This window comes from Cynocephalus volans, chromosome 12 (assembly GCF_027409185.1).
Source record: "Cynocephalus volans isolate mCynVol1 chromosome 12, mCynVol1.pri, whole genome shotgun sequence".
NCBI lineage: Eukaryota > Metazoa > Chordata > Mammalia > Dermoptera > Cynocephalidae > Cynocephalus > Cynocephalus volans.
Window position 1 is genome coordinate 12,570,004 of NC_084471.1, and position 24,979 is coordinate 12,594,982.

The 24,979-nt window shown below is 55.5% G+C and overlaps 1 protein-coding gene across 1 annotated transcript; it reads right to left on the reverse strand.

Moving 5' to 3' along the window:
* Positions 1–4,234: 4,234 nt before the first annotated feature.
* Positions 4,235–24,421, reverse strand: GGA1 (golgi associated, gamma adaptin ear containing, ARF binding protein 1). Its single transcript, XM_063075737.1, has 17 exons — positions 24,004–24,421; positions 20,235–20,319; positions 18,784–18,859; positions 17,654–17,752; positions 16,352–16,475; positions 15,815–15,915; positions 14,765–14,845; positions 13,085–13,225; positions 12,927–13,008; positions 11,594–11,701; positions 10,773–10,922; positions 7,953–8,017; positions 7,303–7,475; positions 6,611–6,807; positions 5,652–5,821; positions 5,297–5,407; positions 4,235–5,202 (listed from the first exon to the last, which is right to left on the reverse strand). Exons 1-17 carry the CDS (start codon positions 24,044–24,046, stop codon positions 5,092–5,094), a joined length of 1,917 nt encoding a protein of 638 aa, XP_062931807.1. The 5' UTR covers positions 24,047–24,421; the 3' UTR covers positions 4,235–5,091.
* Between the last annotated feature and the right edge of the window lie 558 nt (positions 24,422–24,979).

Genomic DNA, 24,979 nt, shown 5'->3' on the forward strand with positions numbered 1-24,979 from the left:
TGGTATAGACCTGGCTTCTTCAAATCTGGGGCTGCAGTTTGGAGTGTCTGGGTTTTGGTCCTGGCCTCCCCACCTTCCCACTCAGCAGATCTCAGAACTTAGTTGTGACTCAGTTTTCCCTCTCTCTGCAATGGGCACAAACTACTGGTACAGCAATAGGAAGCTGAAGATTCCCAGCCAGCAGCTTGACACCAGGTGCCACTCCTCCTGCCCCTTGGGAAGTCTCTGGACTACATGGTGCCCCCGCCCTGTTCCAGCCCAGCCTCTTGGACCATGCTGGGCCTGGGCTTGCCCAATTTCCTAGCTGGTCTGAAGGTCCCTGAGGATAAGGTCTGCTCAGGCTTGAGCAGGCTTGTCCCTCCTAAGCTTGCTCAGGCCTGAGCCCCAGTTCTGACCTGGGGAGGGGTCAGTCCATGTGGGGTCCAACCAGACCCAGGTACCTGGGACACCCTGTTCTGGGTCTGACCCAGGTGGGGCTCCTTTGCCTCTTGGCTGCGTGACGGGTACATTTTAAGGCCATCCCTTGTCACACTTGGATGTTGAATCACAGAAGGTTGGAAGCCCCAAAAGTTGGATCATAGGTTGTTCCTTTATTTGTTTATTTTATTTTATTTTTTTAAAAAAAGATGACCGGTAAGGGGATCTCAACCCTTGCCTTGGTGTTGTCAGCACCATGCTCAGCCATTGAGCTAACCGGCCACCCCTATATAGAATCCGAACCCGTGGCCTTGGTCTTATCATCACCGCACTCTCCCAAGTGAGCCACGGGCCGGCCCATAGGTTGTTCCTTTAAAGAACGTTATAATCAGAGACTTATGGACCCAGGAGTTTCAGTCAGTCTGTGGTGGGATCATGGCTTTTTACAACTGCAGACACAGAAGGGGAACTTCAGAGTTCACCAGCCAAATCCCTCCTGGGGCCCTTCCTCAATCAAGGGGCCTGTTGACTTGGGTGAATCTCTGCCAAGCTGGGTCTCCTCCCACCGAGGTCCTGGGTCTTATCTGGCTCATGCTGAATCCTCTGGGGCCCAGCACTGTGCCACAGTCACAGGAGTGCGATAAACGCAGCTGACTTGCACGGCAAGTGATGACATCGCATCAGCGGACACTTAACCTCCAACCCAGAGGACAGCAAGAACGGAACTTAAGGGTGTGGATGGAACTCACCAGGCTGGTCTCTCGCTAGCTGGGTGACCTTGGGCAAGACAGTTCACCTCTCTGAGCCTCAGTGTCCTTCCTCACAGGTTGTTGGGAGGATTAAAAGAGTTAATGTATGTAACACGCTTAGAAAAGTGCTTGGCACTGTTTCTTATCATCATTATTCAGCCTGCCAAAAGTTAGGCCTGGAAAGACTCTTTACCCCCATGCCTGCTTCAGTTATCCCCTAAATGTGTTTAGCTGCCTTGGGACAATAGGACGTACTGTCATGTGCTTTAGCACCTCCTCCAGTGAGATTGGTATCATTGTACCCATTTTACGGGTGAGCAGACTCCTGGTCCAAGGTCCCTAGTTGGTTAAGTGGGAGTTAGAAAGCAGATCTGACAGGCCCCAAAGCCCACACTTGTTCTCCTGCTGTGCCAGATGGCACTGCCTGGAAACTCCGGAAGTGCTGGCCCTTGCCCCAGCCTTAACTCCTGTGGCTCCTTCAAGGGTCCCTGCACCCCCAGTACAGATTTGTCTGTGAAGACCTGACAGTCTGGGTAGCATCTCCTGGTGAATTCTGAGCAGGATGTGGGCAGAGAGCCGAGGCAGTGGTAGCAGGGGTTAGACGTGGGGCCACAGGAACAAAAACATCCCATTTTAGACACTGACAAATTGCTCATTTGTGGCCGTGTCAGCACTGCCCTCCAGGTAGAGGCTTCCGTCCAGAGCAGGTGGGTGCATGGTGTGATTTCTGGGGTTCTAAAAACTTCCTTGCTCCCTCCCCAAACCAAAAGGACTTTCCAAGAAGCCTTGGGGTGGGGCTGAGGCACTAGGACTCCATCATAATCCTGACAGCCCTGGGGGAGTGTAACCCCCAACTCCCAGGACAGCAGTTCTATGAGGGCTGGGGGTTGGGGGCAGGGGCAATGTGCCTATGCGGTGGACACCCCCAATACTGCTAGTCCAGACCTGCGGTCCAGGCAGCAGGTCTAGCATAGCACCAGGCCCAGGGCTGGCTCCTCTTATCTGTCCTGCTGGGTCTGCACCCAGGCCAGGAGCCCGCATGGACTGGCAGAGGGGGCATCAGGCAGGGGCAGGCTCTCCAGGCATGCAATGGCCTCTCCATTTCCCTTGGCAGCTGTGAACAGAGGAGCACAGTGTGCTGCGGTTGCTAAAAACCAAAATTAACTGCTGCCTCTGGCCAAACGAACAGAAGTGGAAGTGTGGCTTTGAGGTCTGGGAAGTCCCACTGCTCTTGGCATGCTGGTGGGGGTCACCCTTCAAGAGACAGAGAACACATCTCCCTAGTACACCCCTGTCCAGCCCCCAGAACTTGAGGCCCTGGGACTCCTGTGCAGGGGTCAGGACTGCTGTCTGAATTGACATACAGTATTTGGGGAATAACTCCCCCACATAGTGGAGGCCAAGGGTCCTCTTTGGTTAGACCCTATCCAGACTCTCAGACAGATGAGGGACTCCTGTGGCACCTCATGTCCACCTCTTCCCAGCTCTCAGGGTGCCACATGGAACTCCTGGCTCACAAGTCTCTGAGGACAGTGCCCAGCACAGGACTGCTCAAGGAGCACTGGCGTGGCGGACAGTGGACGCATGCACTACGAACAAGCGAAAGGATCCCGTCCCTGTAACACCCTGGGTCACTCCACAGCTGACAGCATGGACCCTTTGGCCCAGGGACTCCTCAGAGGGACTTTACAGCTCAATGGGTTCCTCCTGCCTTTTCAAACAAGGAAGCTAAAGGCCAGAAAGGGAAGCACCTTGCTCAAAGTCACAGAGCAAGCCAGTGACCCAGACAGAACCAGCCCCCAGACTCCTAACTCAGCCCCACGTGTTCCCCACACCAACCTGCACCCCTTCAATGGCCAGTAATGAGACTGTGCTCAAGATATGCTCCTGGGACCCCAGGTGGACGTTACAGGCAATAGGATTTTGTTTCATTTAGAACCTTCCAAACTCGAGACTGTCTTTGGGAGACAGCACAAGCGTTGAGGCAAGAGTCCTGCCAGCGGTGGGGTGGGAGACAGGATTGAGGCCATGTGGCTGGGAGGACAGGGTGTCAGTGAAGGCCAAGCCCTGCCTGGAGGGCTGAGTCCAGAGCGGAAGCCACGCTGTAGGTTATCTGGTAAGAGGCTCCCGTGGGTGCTGTGCCTGCCTCTTGTCCCCTCAGTAGTGCACTTTCAGTGCTGGGCTGGCAGAGGACTCCCTCATTTGCTGATGAATGGGAAAGACCACACAGCATGTCTCAACAAAGTCCATGGGAAGGGATGCAGTGGCCAAGTTCAGATTGGGGAATGCTAGATCAGACAAAGTGAAAATGGTTTTTTAAATGCAGGATTCCCCAGGGTCTTTAAAGGGCTCATTTGCTGGGGAGGAGAAACAGTGGGCAGCCTTCCCCCAACTTATCTGAGCAGGCAGCCCTTCCCTGCAGTGTGTAGGGCTGGCCTCCCACAAGACACAGCCAACCCCCCTTTGCTGACTCCCCCTCACTGCTCCGCACTGGTGGGCTCCCCCAGCTTCCTAGTCTCTGTGCCTGGACCCCAGCCTCCCAGTTAGAGAAAACCTTGATAACACCAGGTGGTGGAGAGCTGCTGCTGGGAGTGGCAGGGGGCCCTGCTCAGGGTCCTTGGGCCTGTCCTGAAAGAAGCTGTGATTGGTGTCCTGATCTTGGGAGCAGCCTCGGGGGAAAGGGAGAAGCTGGGCAGGGGCCTCGGTGGCGGTGCAGCATAGCAGTTGTGTTTTGAGAGCAGAGAGCAGCAGGAGGAAGCTGAGCGGTGGGGCCTCCCCTTCGGCAGCGTCTGCAGCAGCTGTGGAGCCTGGCAGGCCCTGGTGGCTGCTCACTTCCAGCTGGGACGGCCCTTGCCCACCACAGCCCAGAGCCCTCTCTGGTGACTCAGCACCAGCCATACGCCCCCAAGCAGGGCCTCTTCCGGTGCAGGGCTGGGGGTGGTGAGGAGAAGGACCCTAGCCTGATCTCCAAAGACAGAAGCAGAGAGGCTACAGGGCAGCCTGGGGACCCCCAACTTCTGGGCCCCTTCTGTCTCCCTCAACCTCAGAAGGACCATGAGAGCAGCTGGTCCAGGAAAAAGGACATTTTATTTTCATAAATACTCCTGCGCTCATTCACACGCTGACCCCACTTCTGACCATGGACAGATGGATGGACAGATGTGAGATGCCCACAGAGCCCCAGCAGAGGCCAATGAATGAAGGAGACACACTGAGGACTCCAGGAGCCTTGCAGCCCCCTGCTAGGGCCACCCACCTCTGGCATCACCCTCGGGCCCCCACAGCCCCTCAGGAGGCCTGACAGTAAAGGGAGACCCCCAGGAGTGGGAGCCAGGTGGGGCTCCCCAACTTGGCCTCCTGAGACTGTGACCACAGGGCCACTCTGAAAGAAAAGCAAAGAGTCAAACCACACACCAGAGTGCAAACAGCTAGAGGTGCAGGTGTCACCCCCAGTCACTGGGTTCCTATGGAGGCCTGAGCTGGTTCCCAGCTCCAGCATGGCTCCCAAGTTATGGCTGGGCCTTCCCATAAGGCATAAGAGACAGGCGGGGAAGACACCACCAGGCTGGGGTTGAGGCTGGGCCTGAGGTCGTGGCCCTTCCACAACAGCCCTGCTTCTTCCCCATGACCCCAAATCCTTTCAGGGCCACACAGCCCCTCCCTGCTCCAGGCTTCCACCATTGATGGAGACTCCCTGTGGTGCAAACCCAGGCCCAGCCTCCTGCTGGGTTTGGCTCAGCAGTGGAGGGGGCAAAGCAGGAGGGGGAAGAGTCACTTGGGGGCCACGGGGGTGAGGGGAGAAGCACCAGGCCTGGGAGTGTATGGCCATGGGGAACAAAGGGTGTCCTGAGCTACCAAAGCCTCCTGCCCAGGCTGGACAGTGACCAGTCCCTTTGCTCTCTCCTCTCCCTGGCCCCTCTCTCTTCTAGAGGCTCCCCCAGGTTTCAGGTGGGGGGAACTGGTCCACATCCCCCATCTCGTTGTAGGTCTGGTCGCCCATGGTGAAGATGAGCTTGTAGCGGAGGCGAACTTTCTCCTGGGGCAGAGATGGTGAAGGCAGAAGCGTCAGAGCAGGAGACAAGCTGCCCCCCACCCCACAGCACCGCCCTGTCACACAGCTGGCCCCTCACCTTCTGGGGATTGGCAAGGAGCAGGACCTGGGTGATGGCTGAGGGGTGGACGATGGGGTTAAATGCTGGCAGCTCTGTGCCTGAGGGGGGCTGTAGCTTCACTTTCATGACCTGCGGACAGTAGGGCAGGACAGGGCAGAGCTAGCCCTGGCTGCTCTGCCCACTCCTGGAGGAACCAGGCCAAGCCTTCCAGCTCCCTTCCAGGGGTCCTGGGGCTGTCCTTTGGGTCTCTTCTAGCCCCCAACTTTCCACCAAGGGATGGAGACTGCACTCTGGACAGCTGGCTTCCCCCAAGCCCCAAGTCACCCTGCTTTGAGAGGAGAAAGGCATGCCCTGTCTGCACAGCCCATGTCACCTTGGGGACAGCAGACTGGAAGACAATGTTGCGGATAGGCAGGGGGGCGGTGCTCAGCATGGAAGCCACCACCACTAGCACATCCGAGCGCCCCGGCAGTGGGTGGCGGGCGAAGTGGAAGAGGACGCGGAAGCCGCGCTGGTCATACACGGTCACGGGCGAGATGCTGCCTGTGGGATGGGGGGAGGGCAGCAGGTGGGACAAGCAATGCTCGGCCTCCCACCCAGCGTAGAGCAGGCGCTCACTGCTCTGCTGGGGAAGAGCAAGCAAACCCCTCCCTCAGGGCCTGCTATGACCCTGGGTGGCAGTGCAGTTAGGATATGGACTGGTGCCCAGAGAGGGCAGGTGAAGCTCCAGTCTCATGGTGGAGGCAGGACACCCAACCCGGAGCTGAGTCACAGCCCAGGTAGCTGCTTCCCAGCGTGCTGGAGTCAAGGTCTGTGAGTGAGTTTCGACCATGCTCTCTGTGTGACACTACTGCAGTCACTCCCCTTTTCTGAACTCAGCGTCCTCTTATTGGTGAGATGGGCACCACTACCCACGTCCTGGGGACACTGAGGGTGTGATGGCCAGTCCTCATCTGTCTGTTCCGGGCTTGGTGCTGGGCAGTAGCCCCCCTATTGCTCCTGGGTGGGAAAAGCCCCAGGCTTGGACCTGAAGCTTTATCATGGTTCAGTTCTGTAAACCTCTGTGTGTCCTGGCCCCTGCCTTCCTGGGGAAGGAGGGAGTCCAGGATCCGTCCCCCAAGAAGTTCTCTTGCCTGTGTAACCTTGGAGTTTATAAAGCAATTTTGTAATCACTCTGGGCCAGATGAGGAAACAGTCCCAGGAAGGGGGGCCCTTGCTCAGAGCTCCCCACTTAGTCAGCCAGTGGCAGGGCTAGGAGGATCTCCCCCTTTTCCCACCTGCTTCCCCAGACAGAGCTCCAGACAGGGCGGCAAGCTGACCCGGCCTACTCACTGGGTTTGATGGACTCCAAGGGAACAGTGATGTTGGCTAGTGAGAGCTCAGTTGGCATGGGCTGCTGTGGAGGCCGAGGGGGCTCTGGGGACACGGCATGGAGGAGGCTGGTGGCACTAGAGCTGTGTGGGCTGCAGCTGCTGCTCTTATTCTGCAGGTCCCGGAGTGTGAGCCGGGGCGCTGGCTGCTGCTTCTCCCTTATCAGGGGACAGTGCAGTGAGAAGGGATTCCTCAGTGGCCAAGAGATCAGAGCACAGAACGGCTGGGCTTCCCGGCTGTCCTTGCCACATCACGCTCTCTGGCCTTGGGTCTCCTCACCTTTAGAACGGGCAGCTCTTGTTCTCCCTCCACTCCACCCCGCCAGTGTCCTCCCCCCACTGCTGGCCCTCTGGGACTTTGGCCTTTCTCTAGGGTGCTGAGAACACCTTGGGGTGTGTGTGAGTGGGCACAGGTCCCCTTTCTCTCATAAACTCTGTGCTCTCTGGGACAGGCACTGAGCCTGCCTTGGTCACTGCTGTGTCCCTAGAGCCAAGTGCAGTGCTTGGCACATGGTGGGTCCTCCAGCACCCACTGCTCCTAGGGCAAACCAGTGATGCATTTCTCCGTGCTGGGCCTGGGAAGGCCAGGAGAAGCTGCTGGTTTGTGGAGACAGAGAGGGCTCCCCCCCCATGCCAGCCAGGGCAGGCCCTCACCACCGCACTTGCTGGGACTCTGGGGGCAGCGACTGCTGCAGGAGGGTCTTTCCCAGGAGGTCCAGGTCATCCAGGCCACTGCTTGCCGGCAGGGACGTCTGCACTGGGGGCTGCGTGTCCATGCTGGGGGCCTGGGCTGGGGTGGGGACTGGGGGCTCAGCGCCATCAGATGACTGTGGGCAAAGGATGCAGGGGGGTGGGGTTGTCTGAAGAGGTGTCAGGGTCACCTGGCCCTGTGCTGAGGCCCCTTCCCCTCCCTGCAGGTGACACCTGAGAAGGAGGCAGCAAAGATGGGATACTACCCGTGTCCATGATGCAGGGTGGTTGGGCCTGGTCAGGGGTCCTATATTCCAGGCACCTCAAAGTCACCCTCAAGGGAAAGGATTATGGAACCCCAATCTCAACCGCAAAGGCTGGGCTGCAGCCCAAAGGAGACCCAAGGCTGGGACTTGGGGAGACACAGCTGGAGGTGAGGGGAGAACGCCGGCCTCCCTCTCTCCTGGGGTGGGCACCTCCAGCCCCCTGGACAACCCCCTGCCCCCTCCCTTTCTTCAGTGTTCCCCTTAGTCTGCTTGTCCCAGCTGCCCTGTCCCAGGGCTGGGATGATTAGTTCCCAACTGGAGCTCAGGCTAGTTCCTTCCCCCTGCTACCTGGAAGCTGTTCCATCCAGCACCATCCAAGCTCGGGCCTGAAGGGGGTGTGGGGTCGCCGAGGCCTGAGGGGAAGCAGGACAGAGGTCAAGGAGCTAGACTGCATGAAAGCCAGAGAATTGAGGGGTGACTGAATGCTGGCTTCTGGTTCCCTGGCTTCTAGTATCCCCCATTCTGAGAGGCTCAGCTCCGAGGGGAGAAACCCACACTTTCAGAGGGAACCAGCAGCAGAGCAGAAATAGAAACCAAAGATTCTGACAGCCCGTCCCACAGGCCTCACATACGCTTCCTCTCTTCCTGGCAAGGCCACTCAGAAGTCAACTCAACGACAGAAGTCAGGACTTTTGTGTTTGCTCACCAGCTGGCAGCAGAGCCAGTGCTGGGAGTCCTAGGAAGGTTCCTAATCTCATGGATCCAGGCAAGGAGGGGTCAGTGCTGTATCTGACTCAGGGGATGTGCTCTGAGTGACCACCATGCTGGATGAGTTTCTATGTCCCATGAGCACAATGACAGTGTTGGACTGGGCAGACTCTGAAGGCCCTGTCAGCCCTGGTACATGTCAACAGGCCAAGGAGTTTGGTTGACTGGTGCCTAGGAGAGCTGTGGGCTCTTCGGATGGCCCTGTGAACTAGCTCGCTGGTCAGCAGGAGCCTGTAGGTCACCAACCAGTCTGACCTCTGCCCTGGAATACCCCCAACCAAGTTCACCCCAAATCTGACCTAATATGAGTTATTCTGTTTCAAGCAAATCCTGAATAAGTGAGGTCTAAACTGAAGAGCTATCTGACAGTCAAAAGCAAGGGTACCAGGAAGCTGTGACTGTCAGGTCTCTTCTAGATGCATCTCTCTGAGACCAAAGATAACAAGGCGGTAACTTCTAACATTTATTATGCCCCCCATGTGTTGGGCACTTCAGATGCGGGTCTTGCTTAATCTTAACCTTCAAACGACCTAAAAGGTAGGGGTGAGGTTCTCAGCCCATTTTTAGGGATGAGGAAATGGATACTCAGAGGAGTTAAGTAACCTGCCCAAGGTCACACAGTGGGAACATGGCAGAATCCAGACTGCCCAATCAGAGTAAGGTCTGATTACCAGAGTGTGAACACAGGTCTGCCACATAGCTATGTGACCTTCGGCTGGTGACTTGGTCTCCCTGGGCCTCATCTGTAAAATGATGACAACAGCAGCATCTATATCAGGGGATGGTGGTGTGTGGTAAGTTAGATCCATCAGATAAAGTGCCTGAACAGTGCCAGGAACACCCTCTTTGACAGACAGTAACCCTGTCCCCACCCTTCACCCTTCCTGCCATGGAGAATAGTTAGGGTAAGCTTTCTCTGTGGCCGCAAGGCTTCCTCCATTCCCCAGGGCTGGGCTGCATGCTGCCCTGGCACTCCTGGTTCCTGTGTCCATACTCTTTGCCTTTGAGAAGAAACCAGAAGGAAGCTGGAGGCTCAGGGCTCTGCTGAAGCAACGTGGGGACAGGAAGTGCAAAGCACACCTCGCTTCTCATGCGGAGGCGGCTTTGCCACCGCTACTTGCTGGGGCGGCTGGTCCTGCCTTTATTTCCCTATGCATCAACTGCCCCATCTGGTGGCTGCTGGCTGGTCCTGGCTCTGCAGGGGAAGATGAGCCCTGTATGCGCTTTCTTGTCACTGACCCATCTTTGACCTCTCTGTAAACAGGGTAAAGGTCCTCTCTCTCTAATCACCCTGTTGCATTGTCTTGCTTATGAATGATGAGCCAGAGCAGCAGAGTGGCTCAGAGTGTGGCCTCAGAGTGCCTAGTTCAGACCCTGGAGCCCTTTTTGTGCAAGTCACCCAGCCTTTCTAAGCCTTGATGTCCTCATCTGTAAAATGGGGATATTAACTGCACCTGCCTCATGTGGTGGTTGAAAGGATTGTTTAAGACAATACAGAGTGCACCAGCAAGCACTGCACTTAAGGAAGCACTCCTTGAACACTGCGTAGACCCTGCCCAGGACGGACCCCCCGAGCCACCACTGCTTCTTCAAGGCCTGCAGGTTTGTTTTTCACTTCAGAGTTGGTTCAGGAGAAAGACAGTCTGACCCTCGGCTTCCAAGTTACAGCTTTCCAAGATATCCTTCAAGATTCCTTTGAAAGGGTCCTGGCACCTCTATTTTCCCTAACATCAGCAGCTATCATGAGGTGGCTGTTACTACACTCTTCTGCTTCTAAGCTCTCAGATGAGGCTGCTGCACCAGAGAGAAGCTGGAAACCTGAAAACAGCTTGGCGGGTTGGGAATGCTTTGCTTCTCCCCAGGGGTGAGCCTGGTCGTCTGCTGGGCTCTGAAGCACCGGGCCCACCCTAGAGTGACAGGAGGCCTGGCCCAGGACCAGCTTGGGTCACAGAGTACCTTTTGCTCTGGCTTTGGCTTCTCTGGGGCTTCTGGGTGCTATGGAGCCCAGAGCTCGCTCTTTCCTCCTCTCAGTGGGTGGAGAAATTGCTGAACTTTTGCCTGGATGGCTCTCAACTCTAGGTTCTTAACCTGCAGCAGGGAAATCCCTTGGCTTTCCCTTAGGCTGCCAGAGCTTGGGTGTAGCTGGCTTATTTATCAAAGCCTGGTCTGGAGACTGGCCAGCCCCACCCACTGACTGTGTGACATTGCACAAGCTCCTTAACTTCCCTGAGCCTTGGCGGCCTCAGCTCTGAGATGAGCCTGATGCCCATCCCCGTCCTCCACGGGATTCGTGTTCAGAATATATAGCACTGGTGCTCTGCAAGCTGCCAGGTCTGCCAGAGGTATCGTGCCCCACCTGCCACTGAGCCCACCCTCCTCCCGGCCTGGTCCTTTCCTCACCCAGAGACATGAGCTCGTCGTCAAGCAGGGAAACCGAGGTGCTGGGCTGCTTGGAGCTGGCCTGGTCCCCAGGGTGGATAGGTGTGGCTGGGTAAGTGGTGCCCACAGGGAGATCCAGGCCTGAGAGGTCCAACAGGGCTGAGGTGCTCCCTGGGAGGAAAGGAGAGTCCAGTGAGTCCTGGGTGGACACTCAGCTCAGAGTTCTTGGGGGCTGTGGTAGAAGCATTTCTCCCCCAACTCTTCATACCGCCTCCTGCTTCTTGGCCACGCCAGCCCTTGCCTGGAATCTTCTCGTTTGGCCCTTCTTTAGCATATGGTGGTCTTTCTATCCAGAATGTATTTCCTTCTTATCTCTGCTTGGAAAATTGCTACCCATCCTTGAAGGCCTTGCTTAAGTGCTTCAGCTTCTGTGTAGGCCCCCGCCCCCACTTCCTCCCAGCAGGCCCAATTCTAACCTCTTTTGTGATCCCCAGGTCTGTCATTTCACCCTCATTAGAGCTGAGTCTGTACTATTTGGATCTAACCCTCCCTCCCACTTTCTGATAATTAAATCAAGCCTTGGGGGTGTCATCTAGCCCCACGTAGCAGGTGCCAGATTTGTCAAAGGAAAGAAAAGCCTCCCTTCTTCTGCCTGTCCTCACCAAACCCCCGGCTCCCTCTCCCTCCATCCACATCCAGACTTCCTCCCCCCACAGCTGCAGGCTTGGCACAGACTTCGCCCCAGCTCCCCCCCTGAGGCCTTCCCCATCTTAAGGGGCCAGGGTCACCCTAGCAGTCATGCCACCAGCTCTGGGCCCCTCCCAGCCCTCCTGCCACCTCACCAGGGACAGAGCCGGCTGCAGCATCGCCGTTGACCTCCTCGCCCCGCACCAGCTGCTTGTAGAGGCTGATCACTTGGGTGAGGTTGTCGTTGGCTTGCAGAATCTCCGCTGAGACAGGAAGGAGGGGAGAGGCCAGGCTGAGGGAATGTGGGGGCCTCTGGGCAGGGGGAGGCGAGCACCCCACATCCATCCCAGCCTGTGTGTGAAGGGGAGGGGCAGGGGGCATCCCACCTCTTCTACTCAGACCCTGGCCCTCCACTACCTCCCGGCTCTTACCTCGCACCCTGCCCTCGTTCACTCTCTCTGCCACACTGCCTGGGCTCTCCCCTGAACATACTGAGTGCACTCCTGCCTCCAGGCCTCTGCTCTGGCCCTGCTGCCCGGATGCCCCCCCAATCTCTGCACGGCTCCATCCCTTATTGCCTTCAGGTCTTTACCCAAAAGTCACCTCAGGGAGGCCTTCCCTGACCCCCACCCCTGCACTACCTAGTCCCCCCGCCCCTGGCTTATTTTTCTCCGTGCCACTTGCTGCTATCTGACACACTTGTTCTAAGTAGGTTTCTTTTTGTTTGTGGATTTGGTTTATTGTCTGTCTCCTTTCATTAGGCTACAAGCTCCACAAAGAGGCTTTTATCAACTCTGATCACTGTTGTACCCCAAGGGCCTAGAAGAGTGCCCAGCACAAACTAGGCCCTCACCAACATTTGCCTCTTTGGGTGCCAGGGCTTACAGCAAACTGGGCAGCAAGCCTCCTGGGCAGGGACCAGGTGCCCAGCACATGGGAGGTACTCAATAAACTAGTGAATAAGGGAAGAAGATGGTATCCAGACTGCTGCCCAGGGGGCCCCAGCTGATATGTGGGCAGAGATCAATGAAAAGAACCTAGTACGTGGCCCTGGCAGAGGCCAACAGGCTCAGCTCTGGAACTGCCTGGACTGTGGGATTTGCTCTCAGTCTCCTGCTCAACCTTACTAGGGAGGCAGTGTCCAGAGGCAGATGGCCCTTGGTCCAACCTGGCTCTGCCACTGTTCTGCTTTGTGATCTGGGCAAGTCACTTCCCTCCCTGAGCCCAGCTGTGAAGTGGGAACAATTCTCCCTCCTGTGCAGCTTGTGGGCAAAAAATGAGATGCCTGAGAAGGGGCTTGGCCCAGCTGCAGCAGCCCTGGCTCTCTGCTTCCTTCTTCCTCAAAGTGGAGAAATCCAAGCAAGGTCAGTGCTGGAGAAGGGGACTGCCTGGTGGTGGCTCCTTCCAACTGCAGATACTTAACTAGGCCTGGGGGAAGGAGGTGGAATGACAGGCCTGAACTTGACCCCAGCACCTCCCCAGGCTCACCTAAGGCCTCATCATTGTCCTCTGTGTCGCTGGCCAGTCGAAAGAGCGTGGGCCGCATCCGCTCACAGCGCTGGTAGAGTTCCTGGGGGCAGCAGGGTGTGGGTCAGGGCCGTCAGGGCCTTTGGAGTGGGCCCCGAGTGGGGAGGAGGCAGGCGCACCTTCATGAGGTCCTCGCTACTGCCCGAAGCTGCACCGCCCTGGCTGTGGCTCGTCACCATCTCCGTCAGCAGTTTCACATTGTTGTTCACCTCCTCAATAGCATTCATGCGCTTTGAGATCTTTTCCATCCGCTTCTGGTCCTGGGGAGACGTTGGCAAATGGCCCCTGAGAGCCTGCACCATGCCCAGCCTGGAGCCAGGCACTGCCCACACCACTCTGGAGAGTGTGTGTGGGGGTCCAGGTGGAAGGCTGGCTGACTGTGAGATCCAAAGTTGGGGTGGGGCTCCTCATGCCCAGGCCAGGGCACTCTGGTCCAAGAAGCCCTCTGCCAACCCTGTGGTCACTTCCTCTCCCCTCTGCCAGCGCCCCCTGGACCCAGGTCTCTGCACGAGCCCATCAGCATCCCCAGGGATGGCCCAGGAATCTGGGTTTCCAACATCATGCCAGGTGCTTCTGAAGGACCAGGGCCCTAGACCTACACCTGTGGTTCTGAGTGACTCTTGTCCTTCTTGTATTTGTCCCTTGACAGGAGTTTCCATACTTTACAGTGAAGGGGACCTGCACGGTCAGCAAGCATAACCTGCAGTGCAGCGACCCTCCCAGTGCCTGTCAGGGCCTGGCAAATGCGGGGAGCTTATGGCCTTTAAAAGCTGCTGCAGGAAGTGACCCCACCATTCCTCGTCCACTCTGCTTACTAGGCATGTTCTTTTCTCGCAGAATGAAAGGTGGGCATGTGCTGTGCCATCTGACAGAATCACCTCCTTGAGGGGGCCATCCCTGACTTTCTCTTAGCTGTCAGAGCACGCAGCGTGGCCCTTCAAGACAACCTGAAGCTTCTGCCCTCCAGGCCTCTGACAGAAAATACCATCTCCATGTCTGTGCTGGGCATACCCTTTCCAGAGGAGCCCTTAGCAGTCAATCTGGGACCTGAGCTTGTCCTTGGGCCAGCCTGCCCACTGATGGCACTTGTGTCTCAGTAAAATGAGCAGGCAGGTTCTGTTGGGCCCACACTTAAAAAAAAAGTTTCAAGTGGCTGCTATCATTAGTTAACTGGGTGACTTCATGCAAAAATCCAGATTTCTGATCATCTTCACAGGAAAAAATATCTGCCGATCTAGCTACATTGGGGTGCGGCTGGGTGGGCTCTCGAGACCCATAGGCAGGGGGCCTGCCTCCTCTTGCCCCAGGGATGTCTGCTTTGCAGCCCTTGCCCTGGTGGCTGTTGTTGCCTGAGTTGTTTTCCTGTTAACCCCAAGCTTGGGGAACATCAAGTTGGATTGTTTTGAATCTTCTCATCTGTGCTATTAACTACTGATCTGCAAACTTCTTTGATAACTTAAACTTAATGTTATAAAAATGTTTCAGCATGCACCACGACATATGGTCATTTACTTATACATTAAACGTATACTACTCTCTCCTTACATATATACACACGGATCCTTACACATACACTTTATAAAAAATATACTAAGGCCTAACTCATTTCTAAGATTTACAGAAGATGGAGCCAGCCTTGTAGAAGCCCATCCAGGGCAGGTTAGCTCAGGCTGCTGGGAAATTCTTCCCTCCACACATTGGTCCCCCAGTGGCAGTCAGCTTTCTTTGTACAGGGATGCACACAACCCCACCTCGGTGGCCCATCCTGCCTCCTCCCTGTGCCCTGGGCTCGCTGTCACCTCCTGCACCATCTCTTTGATGAGCTTGTTGGCTGCTCTGAGGTCCTCAGGGTGGGAGCTCTTCAGCAGGCGGGCCAGCATCTGCCAAGACAGAGGGGCGTGACTACCAGGGCAGTACCTGGCCAGGACTCAGAAGACTGGGGTCACATTCTGGCTCCCTATTTCCTGGCCATGGGACCTGAGTATTACCTACTCTCTCTGTGAAATGGGGAGAATTTACTGACACCTGATGGGTGGCCCTAAGGACAACTGAGAGACTGCACAGAAAGTGCTCCATACAGTACCTGGCAGAAATAAGGTCTCAACAAATGGTGCTCATTGTATTACTATAGCTTTCTGAGAACCTTTCTGGGAGGATGTACAAGAAACTTAACAATAGTAACCCCCTAGGGCCGAGCCCGTGGCGCACTCGGTAGAGTGCTGCGCTGGGAGCGCGGCGATGCTCCCGCCGCGGGTTCGGATCCTATATAGGAATGACCGGTGCACTCACTGGCTGAATGCCGGTCACGAAAAAACGACAAAAAAAAAAAAAAAAAAACAATAGTAACCCTCTGGGGCTGGGACAGGGGAGAGAGGAGCTTTTACTTTTATCTCCTTGTTTTAATCCTTACTTTAATCTTTCCTTCTATGTGGTTTAATTTCTTACCTATGAGCACATACTTCTTTTAGAAAAAGCTAGTAAAATGTCTACTGAAAGGGTCAAAGACATAAAGATATGTAAAGTCCTGATCAACATATGGCTTAATAATTTTTTTTCTCTTTTGGTGGCTGGCCAGTATGAGGATCTGAATCCTTGATCAACCTATAAAATGCCCTCGAACCAACTCCAGGGACAGCAGACATACTCCTGTGTTAATTAAATGCAGGGACACCATATGGGAAGTACTCTGCATATAGTAAGTGCCCAATAAACAGTGCCAGCACCCACCACAGTGGTCATGCTCAGTGGGAGCCTCTGTTCCAAAGGCTGGGGCCAGGACAGCCAGGGGCCAGAATCACTGCCCCCCAAGTGGGCCCTGGAGTCCCCTGTGCTCCCCTTTGGAGTCTCACCTTGGATTTCTCCTCATCTTCAAAGATCATATTCTTGGGCCGTGGAGGAGGAAGGGGAAAGGTGGCGTCATCTGGAAGCCTGGGGTCGGATTTCACAATCCCTGGAGCAGACGGGTGTCAGGAAGGCTGTCAACAGGGCCTAGGCCCAGGGGCAGGGGGTGAGATAGGGGCAGGCAGGAGTACGATGGAAGGGAGGACAGTCTTTCTGCAGCATGCTGGCTCTGGACTCCGGTGGGCTAGGGCCTCCTCCTGGCCTACCATGTCAAAGTCCATGGGGGAGAGGGTTTGGGTACCCATATTTTGAGGCCACTCCATGGGGGCCACTCTGTGAGGGGAAGCCTGACCCAAACATACCATTTCTCCACCCAAGCTAGCTAGCCTCAGGAAGAGCCACTAAAAGCCCTTACTGGCCATATGTTCTTGAAAACTTAAAGGACAGACCCATGACCTTGCTGGCCCAGAAGCCCCTGAAGCTGCTGGAGCACCAGCTTGGGGAGGAGGGGAGTTGCCATCACACCGCACCCTCGGGTGCCTCACCCTGCTTCTTCAGCATCTGGTAGGCCTCTGCAATCTTCACCTCCTTGGGCAAGCCAACCGTCCAGCTGTAGAGAAGCTCCAAGATCTTGTTCTTCACCTTCTCCGACGTCCGAGAGCCCAGGTACTTCAAGGATGCAGGGGAGGGGAGGCCTTTGACACTACCCAATCCCACTCACTTCAGCTCAAAGCCCAGCCCAAATCTGGCTGCCTCCCCAGGACTCCCTGGGAAGCCCTCTGGCCTATAGGGTCTTCACATCCCCACCCAACCAACCTGGTGTAGACTGAATTCACTCCTAGCTCTGCCCCTTACTAGTCATGTCTACGTCTCAGTTTCCCCACCTGTTAAGTGGCACCAGAGTAAGGATGCAAAGCTAACACCGGCAAGGCCCAGAGCGTAGTACCTGCTCACAGCCAGCTCATGGCAAGCTTAACCTTGAGACCTCAGGAAAGAGGAGCCAGAGGTGTCCAGGCTGACCAGGGAAGGGGCAAGTGTGGAAATGAGAGATGCTGGGCCCCACTAGTCTCCCAGCAGCTCTCTTACCAGAGACCCCTTCTGGGAGGACAGTGGCAGGCAGATAGGTCATTCAGCAGCTCCGGTCAAAGGATGGGACTGAGTGAGGAAGGGCCAAGGGGGTAGGCCTCACCCAAAGGGCATCAAACATGTTCATGGCCCATGGGAAGAGACCAAAGACCAGAAGCCTGGGGTGTGGCCCATCTGCAGCTAGCAGGCTCCGTCACTCGGTTTGTGGCCTTGGATGCCAAGGCCCAAGGAGGACACCCCTGTGTGGTGGGCATGGGGAAACCTTTTGCCAGAGACTAGGCAGGCCGCTGTGGCCAAGTCTACAGGGCGCGATCTCAGGGCTGGAGCAGCCCGTGCTGGACGAGCTGTCTACCGGCTGTGTGTAGTCCCTGGAATCACTTCTCCCAAAGTACTGAGCAGCTCCATGGCTGCCCCACCACTGGTCAGCCTGGAAGCTCTTTCCAGAAACCCTGGGCTGTCCCAGGCTCAGCTGGGAAGGGGACCATGAGAAAAGATTCATGTTTGTGACAGGTCCAAGTTCTAATGGGGAGGCTGAGGTGGTACCCCAGTGGGAGACCCCCAGGAAGGGATGCAGTCACCACCATCTGAGGGGGTCCTCTTTCCTCAACCCATATCTTTTTTTTTTGGTGGCTGGCTGGTACGGGGATCCAAACTGTGACCTTAGGGTTATAAGACTGCACTCTAACCAACTGAGCTAACTGGCCAGCCTCCCCTCAACCCATATCTGATAGAGCAGGTCTGAGCTGGGCTGGGGCACCCACCTTGGGAGACACAACCTTGATGAGCTCGTTGAGAAAGCGGAACTTGCCCACCTCATCATGGAACCTCTTGCCGCAGCTCTTCATGCATGTTTCCAGCACCTGGGGCAGGGAGGTGGGGGTGTGATGGGACCCCCAGGGATGATCAGAGGAGGCAGCCTCCCTCCTAGACCTTTGCTAGGGCCGAAAGCCCAAGGACAGGAATTTAGAAAGGAGGAATGACCCATGAGGATAGAAGATTCTGAGGTTCACAGAGGCCTGAGACTGGTCATCACCCTTCTGGGGGCTGTGGTCGGGTGACTTATAGTGTCCAGCAATGCCTGGCCTGCGGCATGGTCGCAGCCCCCTCCACAGCTTGGGCCACATCTGGGTACCACTTGAATATTATTTTCTTACTATTTTTCTTTTCTTCTTTTTAAAACTTAAATAGTCACCATCTACCTTGGCCTTATCCTAAAGCTATATCTGTGATATTATAGGACTGGTGTGTACTTGATTAGCAAGACAAATACATAATTATGAACAGAAAAGCTGTTTATCTGCAACCACCTGAAACAGCTTTGTGCTATGGTGTGTTGGTCTGTGGCCCATGCTGGGGGCCACAAACAGCACAACCCTCCTCTTCTGCTATTGGCATAGCTGCAAAACCTTGGGCCTGAGTCCAGACATCACCCCTTATATTCCTGTGGGAAGGACAGTTCTGTCCTATGTCTGGAGACCATGAATGGGCTGGGCTGGCTCTTGCAATGCACCTGGGGAGATTTACAAACATGCAGATTCCTGGACACAGATACTTTAGGTGTTCTGACTTAGCAGGACTGGGTGGGACCCTGATTTAGTATGTTTAACAAGCCTCCCAGAGATCTGATGTGCAGCTGGGGTGGAGAACCCCTGGATCAGTTGACCCTAAGGGACCTCCCCTCAACAAGAGGCCTAAGTGTACAGTCTGGAGGGGGAGGCCACCCCACTGGTTGCTGTGGGACCCTCAGGAGCTGGCCCAGACCTCCATCCTGGGCCATATTGGTACTCTAAAGAAAAGCCTTATGGAACTCTAAGAACCTCAGTCTTGGCCTCCCCTGGTGCCATCACATCGTCGGGGGACAGATGGCACCCCACAGTCCCCTTCTCCTCACCGTCAGGGCTTGGATCGCCTCCCACTCCTGCGGGGACTGGATCTTGTGGGCCAGCAGCCGGGTGGCAAGTGGAGGCCTGGGTGGGAGGAACAACACAGAGCCAGAGTTGCCAGGGAGCACCAGTCAGTCTAGGGAGGGTAACTATACTATAGCCTACTGGGACTTCAGCCCTCTGTTGCTTCTTCAGGGCATACACAAGGCCCAGTTCCCTCTCCAGATTGGATGGGGACTGGGATTGTGGCAGGGCAGGGCGAGGCAGGGAGTGCAGATGGGGACCTTCGAAAGGCATGTGCTCAGCCCCTTGGCTGGCTTTACTAAGAACTATGACATGCTGTGTCCTCAGCTTGCCTGTAGAGACAAGGATGGAGAGATGACCACAGCATTTAAGGATCCAATCTGGGAGCAGAAAATGATGATGTGCCACAAGAGACGGGCACACATAGTTCCCTGGGAACTCATGGTGGCAAAGGACATTCTGCTGGGGGAAATCAGAGCAGCTTCATGGTGGAGGTAGTGACACCATCGACCAGATCATAAAGGGCCCGTCACTAGTGATGGTAACAGCTTTTAGAGTCACACGTACTAAGTACTGATGATGTGCAAACTGCCTCACATGCATTTCTCTGTCTAAACTTCATAAAGCAGGAAGGAAAACCTTCATAACCTCCAAGGCAGGCAGTACTATTGTTCCCACTCTATACTTGAAACTGAGGCCCAGAGGCAATCAATTACTTGCCTAAGGTCACTCAGCTAAGAGAGGGGATGGGATTCACACCCAAGCAGTCTGACTCCAAAGCATGTATGTCATGCCGCACAGCCTCCCCAAGTGGAACACCTACACTAGTGGAGGTGGGTGGAGGTACAGTACACAGAGCTGTGGTCCCCAAACTTCAGCATCACCTGGAGAGCCTGCTAGGAACTTCCACTCCCAGGCCCCACCAGAGAGTCAAGTCTGGATGCAGCCCAGGAAAGTGTTTTTTTTTTTTTTTTTCTTGGTGGCTGGCCAGTGAAATGTACATTTTTGACACTCACTCCAGGTGGCTCTAATGCAGGTGGCTCTGGTTCTTCCTTGAGCAGAGGGCCTATTGGCCTCCTCCTAGCTGGGGAGTGAGCAGTTTTGCCTCCGGGAGGCTTTCCTCAACAAAGCACTGGCTGTGGGTCAGGCAGGCCTGGGTCTGATCACACCCAGGACTGCTATTTTCTCTCTGTGAGATCTTGGGGCAAACTGCTGAGTCCCCTGAGTCTTGACTTCTTCACCTGTAAAATGGGTCCAGCCCACCTCAGAGCGTGACACACAGCAGCACTCAGTACAATGTGTTAATGTATTGAGAATAGAAACTGGGTCTCAATCCACCCAGGTCTTTTTGCCCGAGGCCAGGGTCTGGAGTGTGCATGGCAGGTGCACAGTGGATTATTTCGAGTATGTGAACAAATGAGGGGAAGCCACCTACCCCTCAAAGTCCTCGATGAGCTGCTCGCAGAAGCCGTTGATGCTGGCCCAGTTCAGCTCCTTGTTCAGGGGGTTCGTGGCTCTGTCTGTAGGAGGAGACGGGGTCGGTATGGCCTGTGGAGGGATTCCTGCCTTTCCCACTCCCTGTCCTGGCAACTGGTTTGGTCATGGGGAAGGGTAAATGACTGAGTGCATGGAAAAGGCCTCCCCTTGACTTCCTGCCCAGACAGCCTCAAGACCCGTGTGCTCAATCAAGTAAATGGACAGATGAGCACACGTCTGCTGGTTTCCCCTCACAGCTTCCCACCAAATGGCCCCACGTTTAGAGATTGTGCACAGGGGTCATTCCCCTCCTCCCCATTTACTCCCATCCCTACAGCTGTACCCCTGTCACACCAACTTCACCTCCTCTGATTCCATTCCTGAGAACAGTGTCCCCACAATTCTCATGGAATTTATGTTCAGAGAAGATTCAGAGGTAAGGAAAAAAAAATGCCATGGTCCCACCCTCAGGGAGTTGTGTAGCCAGGAAGTAGGACAAGGGAGGCTAGGTTCTCAATAAAGTGTGACAGAGGGAGGCAAAGGAGTCATGGGAGCCCAGAGGAGGGGACTCAGCTCAGCCTGAGGCCAGGAAAGGCTGCCTGGAAGAGGCATTATTCAAACAGGGACTAGAAGGAGCTAACCAGCCTCGCCTCTGACAAGCTCAAGGGCTGTGTGAGGAGAAAAGACATGGATAACCGAGCACAAAGCAGAGCATGAAGGGCCTTCTCCTCTTGGGAATGGCTCAGGTATCACCTCCTCCAAGCAGTCTTCCCTAACCCTCCACTCCTGTCCAGGGTGACAGTTCTGGGTCAGTTTTCTCTTCTGTGTCCCTCAGACTGCCCTTCACTGTGGGTTCAAGCCTGCTACTGCACTACATCCCAGCCCCTTAGGTGCACACCCATCTCCCCTAGGCAAATGAAGGAAGGAATGAGGGTCAGATGCAGGCAGGCAGGGGTGAGGTTCTGGGGCAGTATGAAGCCAGGAATGGGTAGTGGTCAGGAAAGGGCAAACAGATCTACAGGAGGGGGATGGTAAACAAGCCCAGATAGTCACCCCCTTAACCCCCAATGTTGATTAAACAACAATCAAGTAGACCACATAACTTCCTGAACTTCCATTTCCCCACTTGTAAAGCTGGGGTAAAATACAAATTGATTTTGTAAGACAAAATACTCTGTGCATGGTAAGGCTGAAGGGGTAGCCAGAGCTGAATCTTCACTTCTCCAGAGGTTGTCTCTAAGCTTCACCCTTTCCCAGCCAGTTCTGCCCAAGCCTGAGAACTGAGCTGGGGGTGTGGAAGGAACACAGGTCAGGAGGAAGGCAGAGAAGAATCTGCGGACAAGAGGAGGCTAGGGACCCATCATGTGATACCTGCCCAGTTGGGGCCCTAAGTGTGGCAGGGGGCCTGGAGCCCTGGGATCCCAGTGCCTGGCAGCCATTCAGTCAATTCATATTTATTTAATAAATAGTCTAGGGGCTGGGGCTACAGCAGTGAACAAGACAGAATCCCTGCCCTCCTGAAGCTCATGGTCCAGCAAGAGAAACACTGAATATTAAGATTAACAAATAAACACAGAATACTGCATATTGTTGCAAAGTACTATAAAGAAAAGCAGAGCAGGGAAAACGTATAGACAGAGTGTGAGATCCGAATGAAGCATTTTCTCTTTGCGTACAAATCTCTGTTCCAGAAGCCCTGCAGGACCCTCCAGTTCCTCAGGAAAATGAAACCCCTGCTGATTACCTGGGGATACCAGGAATATGCTCCCCCGCCCCCCTGACCTTCATGGGTAAGGGTGACTGTCTACTCTGCCTCCCAGTCCCCCAACACAGCCAAAGGCTGGCGAACACCAGTCTGAAGTTAGAAAGAAAATGGAGCAGGATACTGCACTTGATGACACCCGGCTGTGGAACCCTAAAACAGGAAGTTCCTTAAAGTGTCAAAGACACGTGAGTCCGAGTGAGGACAGAGGCTGATTCTAGAGACTATGCCTGAGTCAGAAGCCAGAGGGGAGGAGGCACTAGCATCACGAGACATCAGCTTTCTCCCCCGCACCTTGCTTAAAGTGAGAGCCTCTGGGTCCAAGGAGATCTGACCGACCTCCCTGGCCCCCAGCCCTCCTAACTCCACCTGGAGGGAGTGCCTTACCTGGCAGGCACAGGAGGACATCCAGGGGGGGAGGAAGGTGTTTCATGTCAGGGTGTGACGCCACCCTGTCAATCCACAGTGGTGACAATAGCATCATTTACTCTACCAGAAGCTACTCTTTACCTACAACCTCCACAAGGAAAGAGCTTACAATTTTGCTAGGACATAAAAGGGGAAGAAAAAGAGAAAACTATTTCAGCCTCAATATGTCAGGGTCCAGCCAAACTCAGGCATCCCTGACTCCTGTTTCTGGATTCTTTGGCCTCTCAGAAAATCCTCATTGCTGCTAAATCCCGAGACTGTTTTGTATCACCAGAGCTTAAGTCCTGCAGCCCGTCTGAGATCAGTCAGCCAGGGACCCGCCCATCTCCCCCCGCCCCGAAGTTGCTGCTGAGACCTGGACACTTGTGGCATTCTGGAACAGTCAATGGCTGCTGAGTGCCTCCTTTCCACTCCCTCCCACTGCCCACACCGACTCTGAAACATCCCTGGAGATGGTTTGGTTCTGGGGTCACTCTCAGGGTTCAACTCTGCTCAAAACTGGCTTAAAAGGGGCTGGCCATGACCTCAAACCACCCTGCACAGCTCGCTGGTGTGCCTGGGTCCAAGGGGCTGAGCTGAACCCTAATACCCTGACCCTGATGGGGACCCAGCAAGAGGAAAAGCCTTGGGAGAGAGCTGTCACTTGACCGGGAGAAGTCAGCGCTTTCAGGGGCAGAGTCCAGGAGAGGGTTGTGAGAGCTAAGGATTATTAGCATTGTAGGACAGGGAGCTCTGGTGGAGGATTTGGGGGCTCAAAAGCCTGACTAGTAGGAAGCTGTGTCTGAGGAGCCAGGGATGAGAAGTCAGGGAAAAGGGTGCAGCGGTCTATGGAGGAAGCTCAGCAAGAGCTGGGAAAGGAGTCATAGATGTAGGTGCAGAGTCTGGGGGACTAAGCTGGGGGTAGTGACAGGGAACTTGGAATTACTTCTGAAGTCTGAGACTGGACCTGTAGAGTTTGGGGGTTTCTCACTGTGGCCAGAGCTTGGGAGCGACGGGCTGGGAGTCGGGGGGGATCAGATGGGTCAGTGGGTCCTCCCTTCCTTGACAGGGGAATGAGCAAATCTGAGACTAGGTGCAGGCTCAAGGAACGGATAGAAGGGAGTCAGGCATGCTGGGCCAGGGTGCGGAGGACAGTGGGGTCCCTTCCTCTGACAGTCAGACCCGCCCGCCTGCTCCTTCCCGGGGCCCAAAGGAATGACTTGAGGGGGCCGCCCCTTGGTGGAGCAGTCTGGGCTCGAGGAAGTTGGAGGCTGCTCTCTCCGTTCCGGGGGTTCTGGGCACAGCTCACTGACCCCGGAGGGTCGTGGCTCAAGAATCGGATGGGTGAGCAGCGCCCACTCCCACCGCAGGGCCACACAACTGGTGGGGTCTTCCTGCATTCTAGGGTATGAGGGGCTGACTCGCGGCGCCGCCCCTCCCGGGCCGGGGGCGGGGCGTGAGGAGGGGGCGCCCCGTTCCCCGCCCCTGCCGGGAAGGGGCCCGCCTCGTGCCCCCGGTTCCGGTTCCGGTCCGGCCCGCGCCCCTCCCGGACACTCACTGATTAGCGCCTCCAGAGTCTCCGGCTCCATCGCGGGCTCCATCGGCCACGGGCCCCCCGCTTCGGCACCACCCCCCGCCCCCTGCAGCTCTCGCGAGACCTCCTCGGCACCGCCCTCCACCGATTAAAGGGGCAATGTCCGCCCCGACGTGCGGGAGCAGCGAACGGGAGCGCTCGGCACCATAGAGATAACGAGATCGCCTAGAGCGTCACCCGTTCGTCAACCCCTCCCCCAAGCAGCGTCTACGTCGCGGATGGCACCGGCCACCTGCCTTCCTGTTCCCGGCGCTCAGGCGGGAGAGGAAGCGGAGAAACCGAGGGCCGAGGGCAGCACCATGGAAACCCCACGGGACGCTCTAACTCGTCCTGCGTCACCGTGATCCCCGTGACCGCTTCCGGAAGAGCGCTCCGCGGCCATGTTTCTGAGGGGCTCTGAGGTCACTTCCGGAGCCGTGGGTGGGTACTTCCGCTTAGTTGCAAACCTGGGAGGGTCCCTTAAAAGGGCAGTAATGTACGTTGGCCGCTTTGAAGATGATGACGAAGATAAGTTAAAGTTTGTGGAGTTCTTACAGTGTTCCAGGCATTCTTCTAAGCACTTCTCATACATTCATCTGTTTGCTCCTCAGACCAATGAGCCAGATAACTAGTTTCCCTGAGGTCACACAAGTGGCGGAGCCTGAACCCCGTACAGTCTCCTGCATTCATCCCGCAAACATTTAATAAACTTTGCATTTGTTTTGCTCTGTGGTGGGCACTGGGGGAGAAAGACAAGGCCAGGTATCTATTATACAGTGTGATGGGGGAAGCACACGGGGTAGTGGCAACACAGGAGAGGCGAGGGGGAGTCTTGTTAGGAAAGTTTCACAGACAAGGTCCTGTTTAGCTGGAAGACGGTCGGATTTCTCTAGGTAGACTAGTGCGAAGAGATATTCAGGGGGAAGGAGTAAGATGAATTTAAGGAATTGAAAGTATTTCA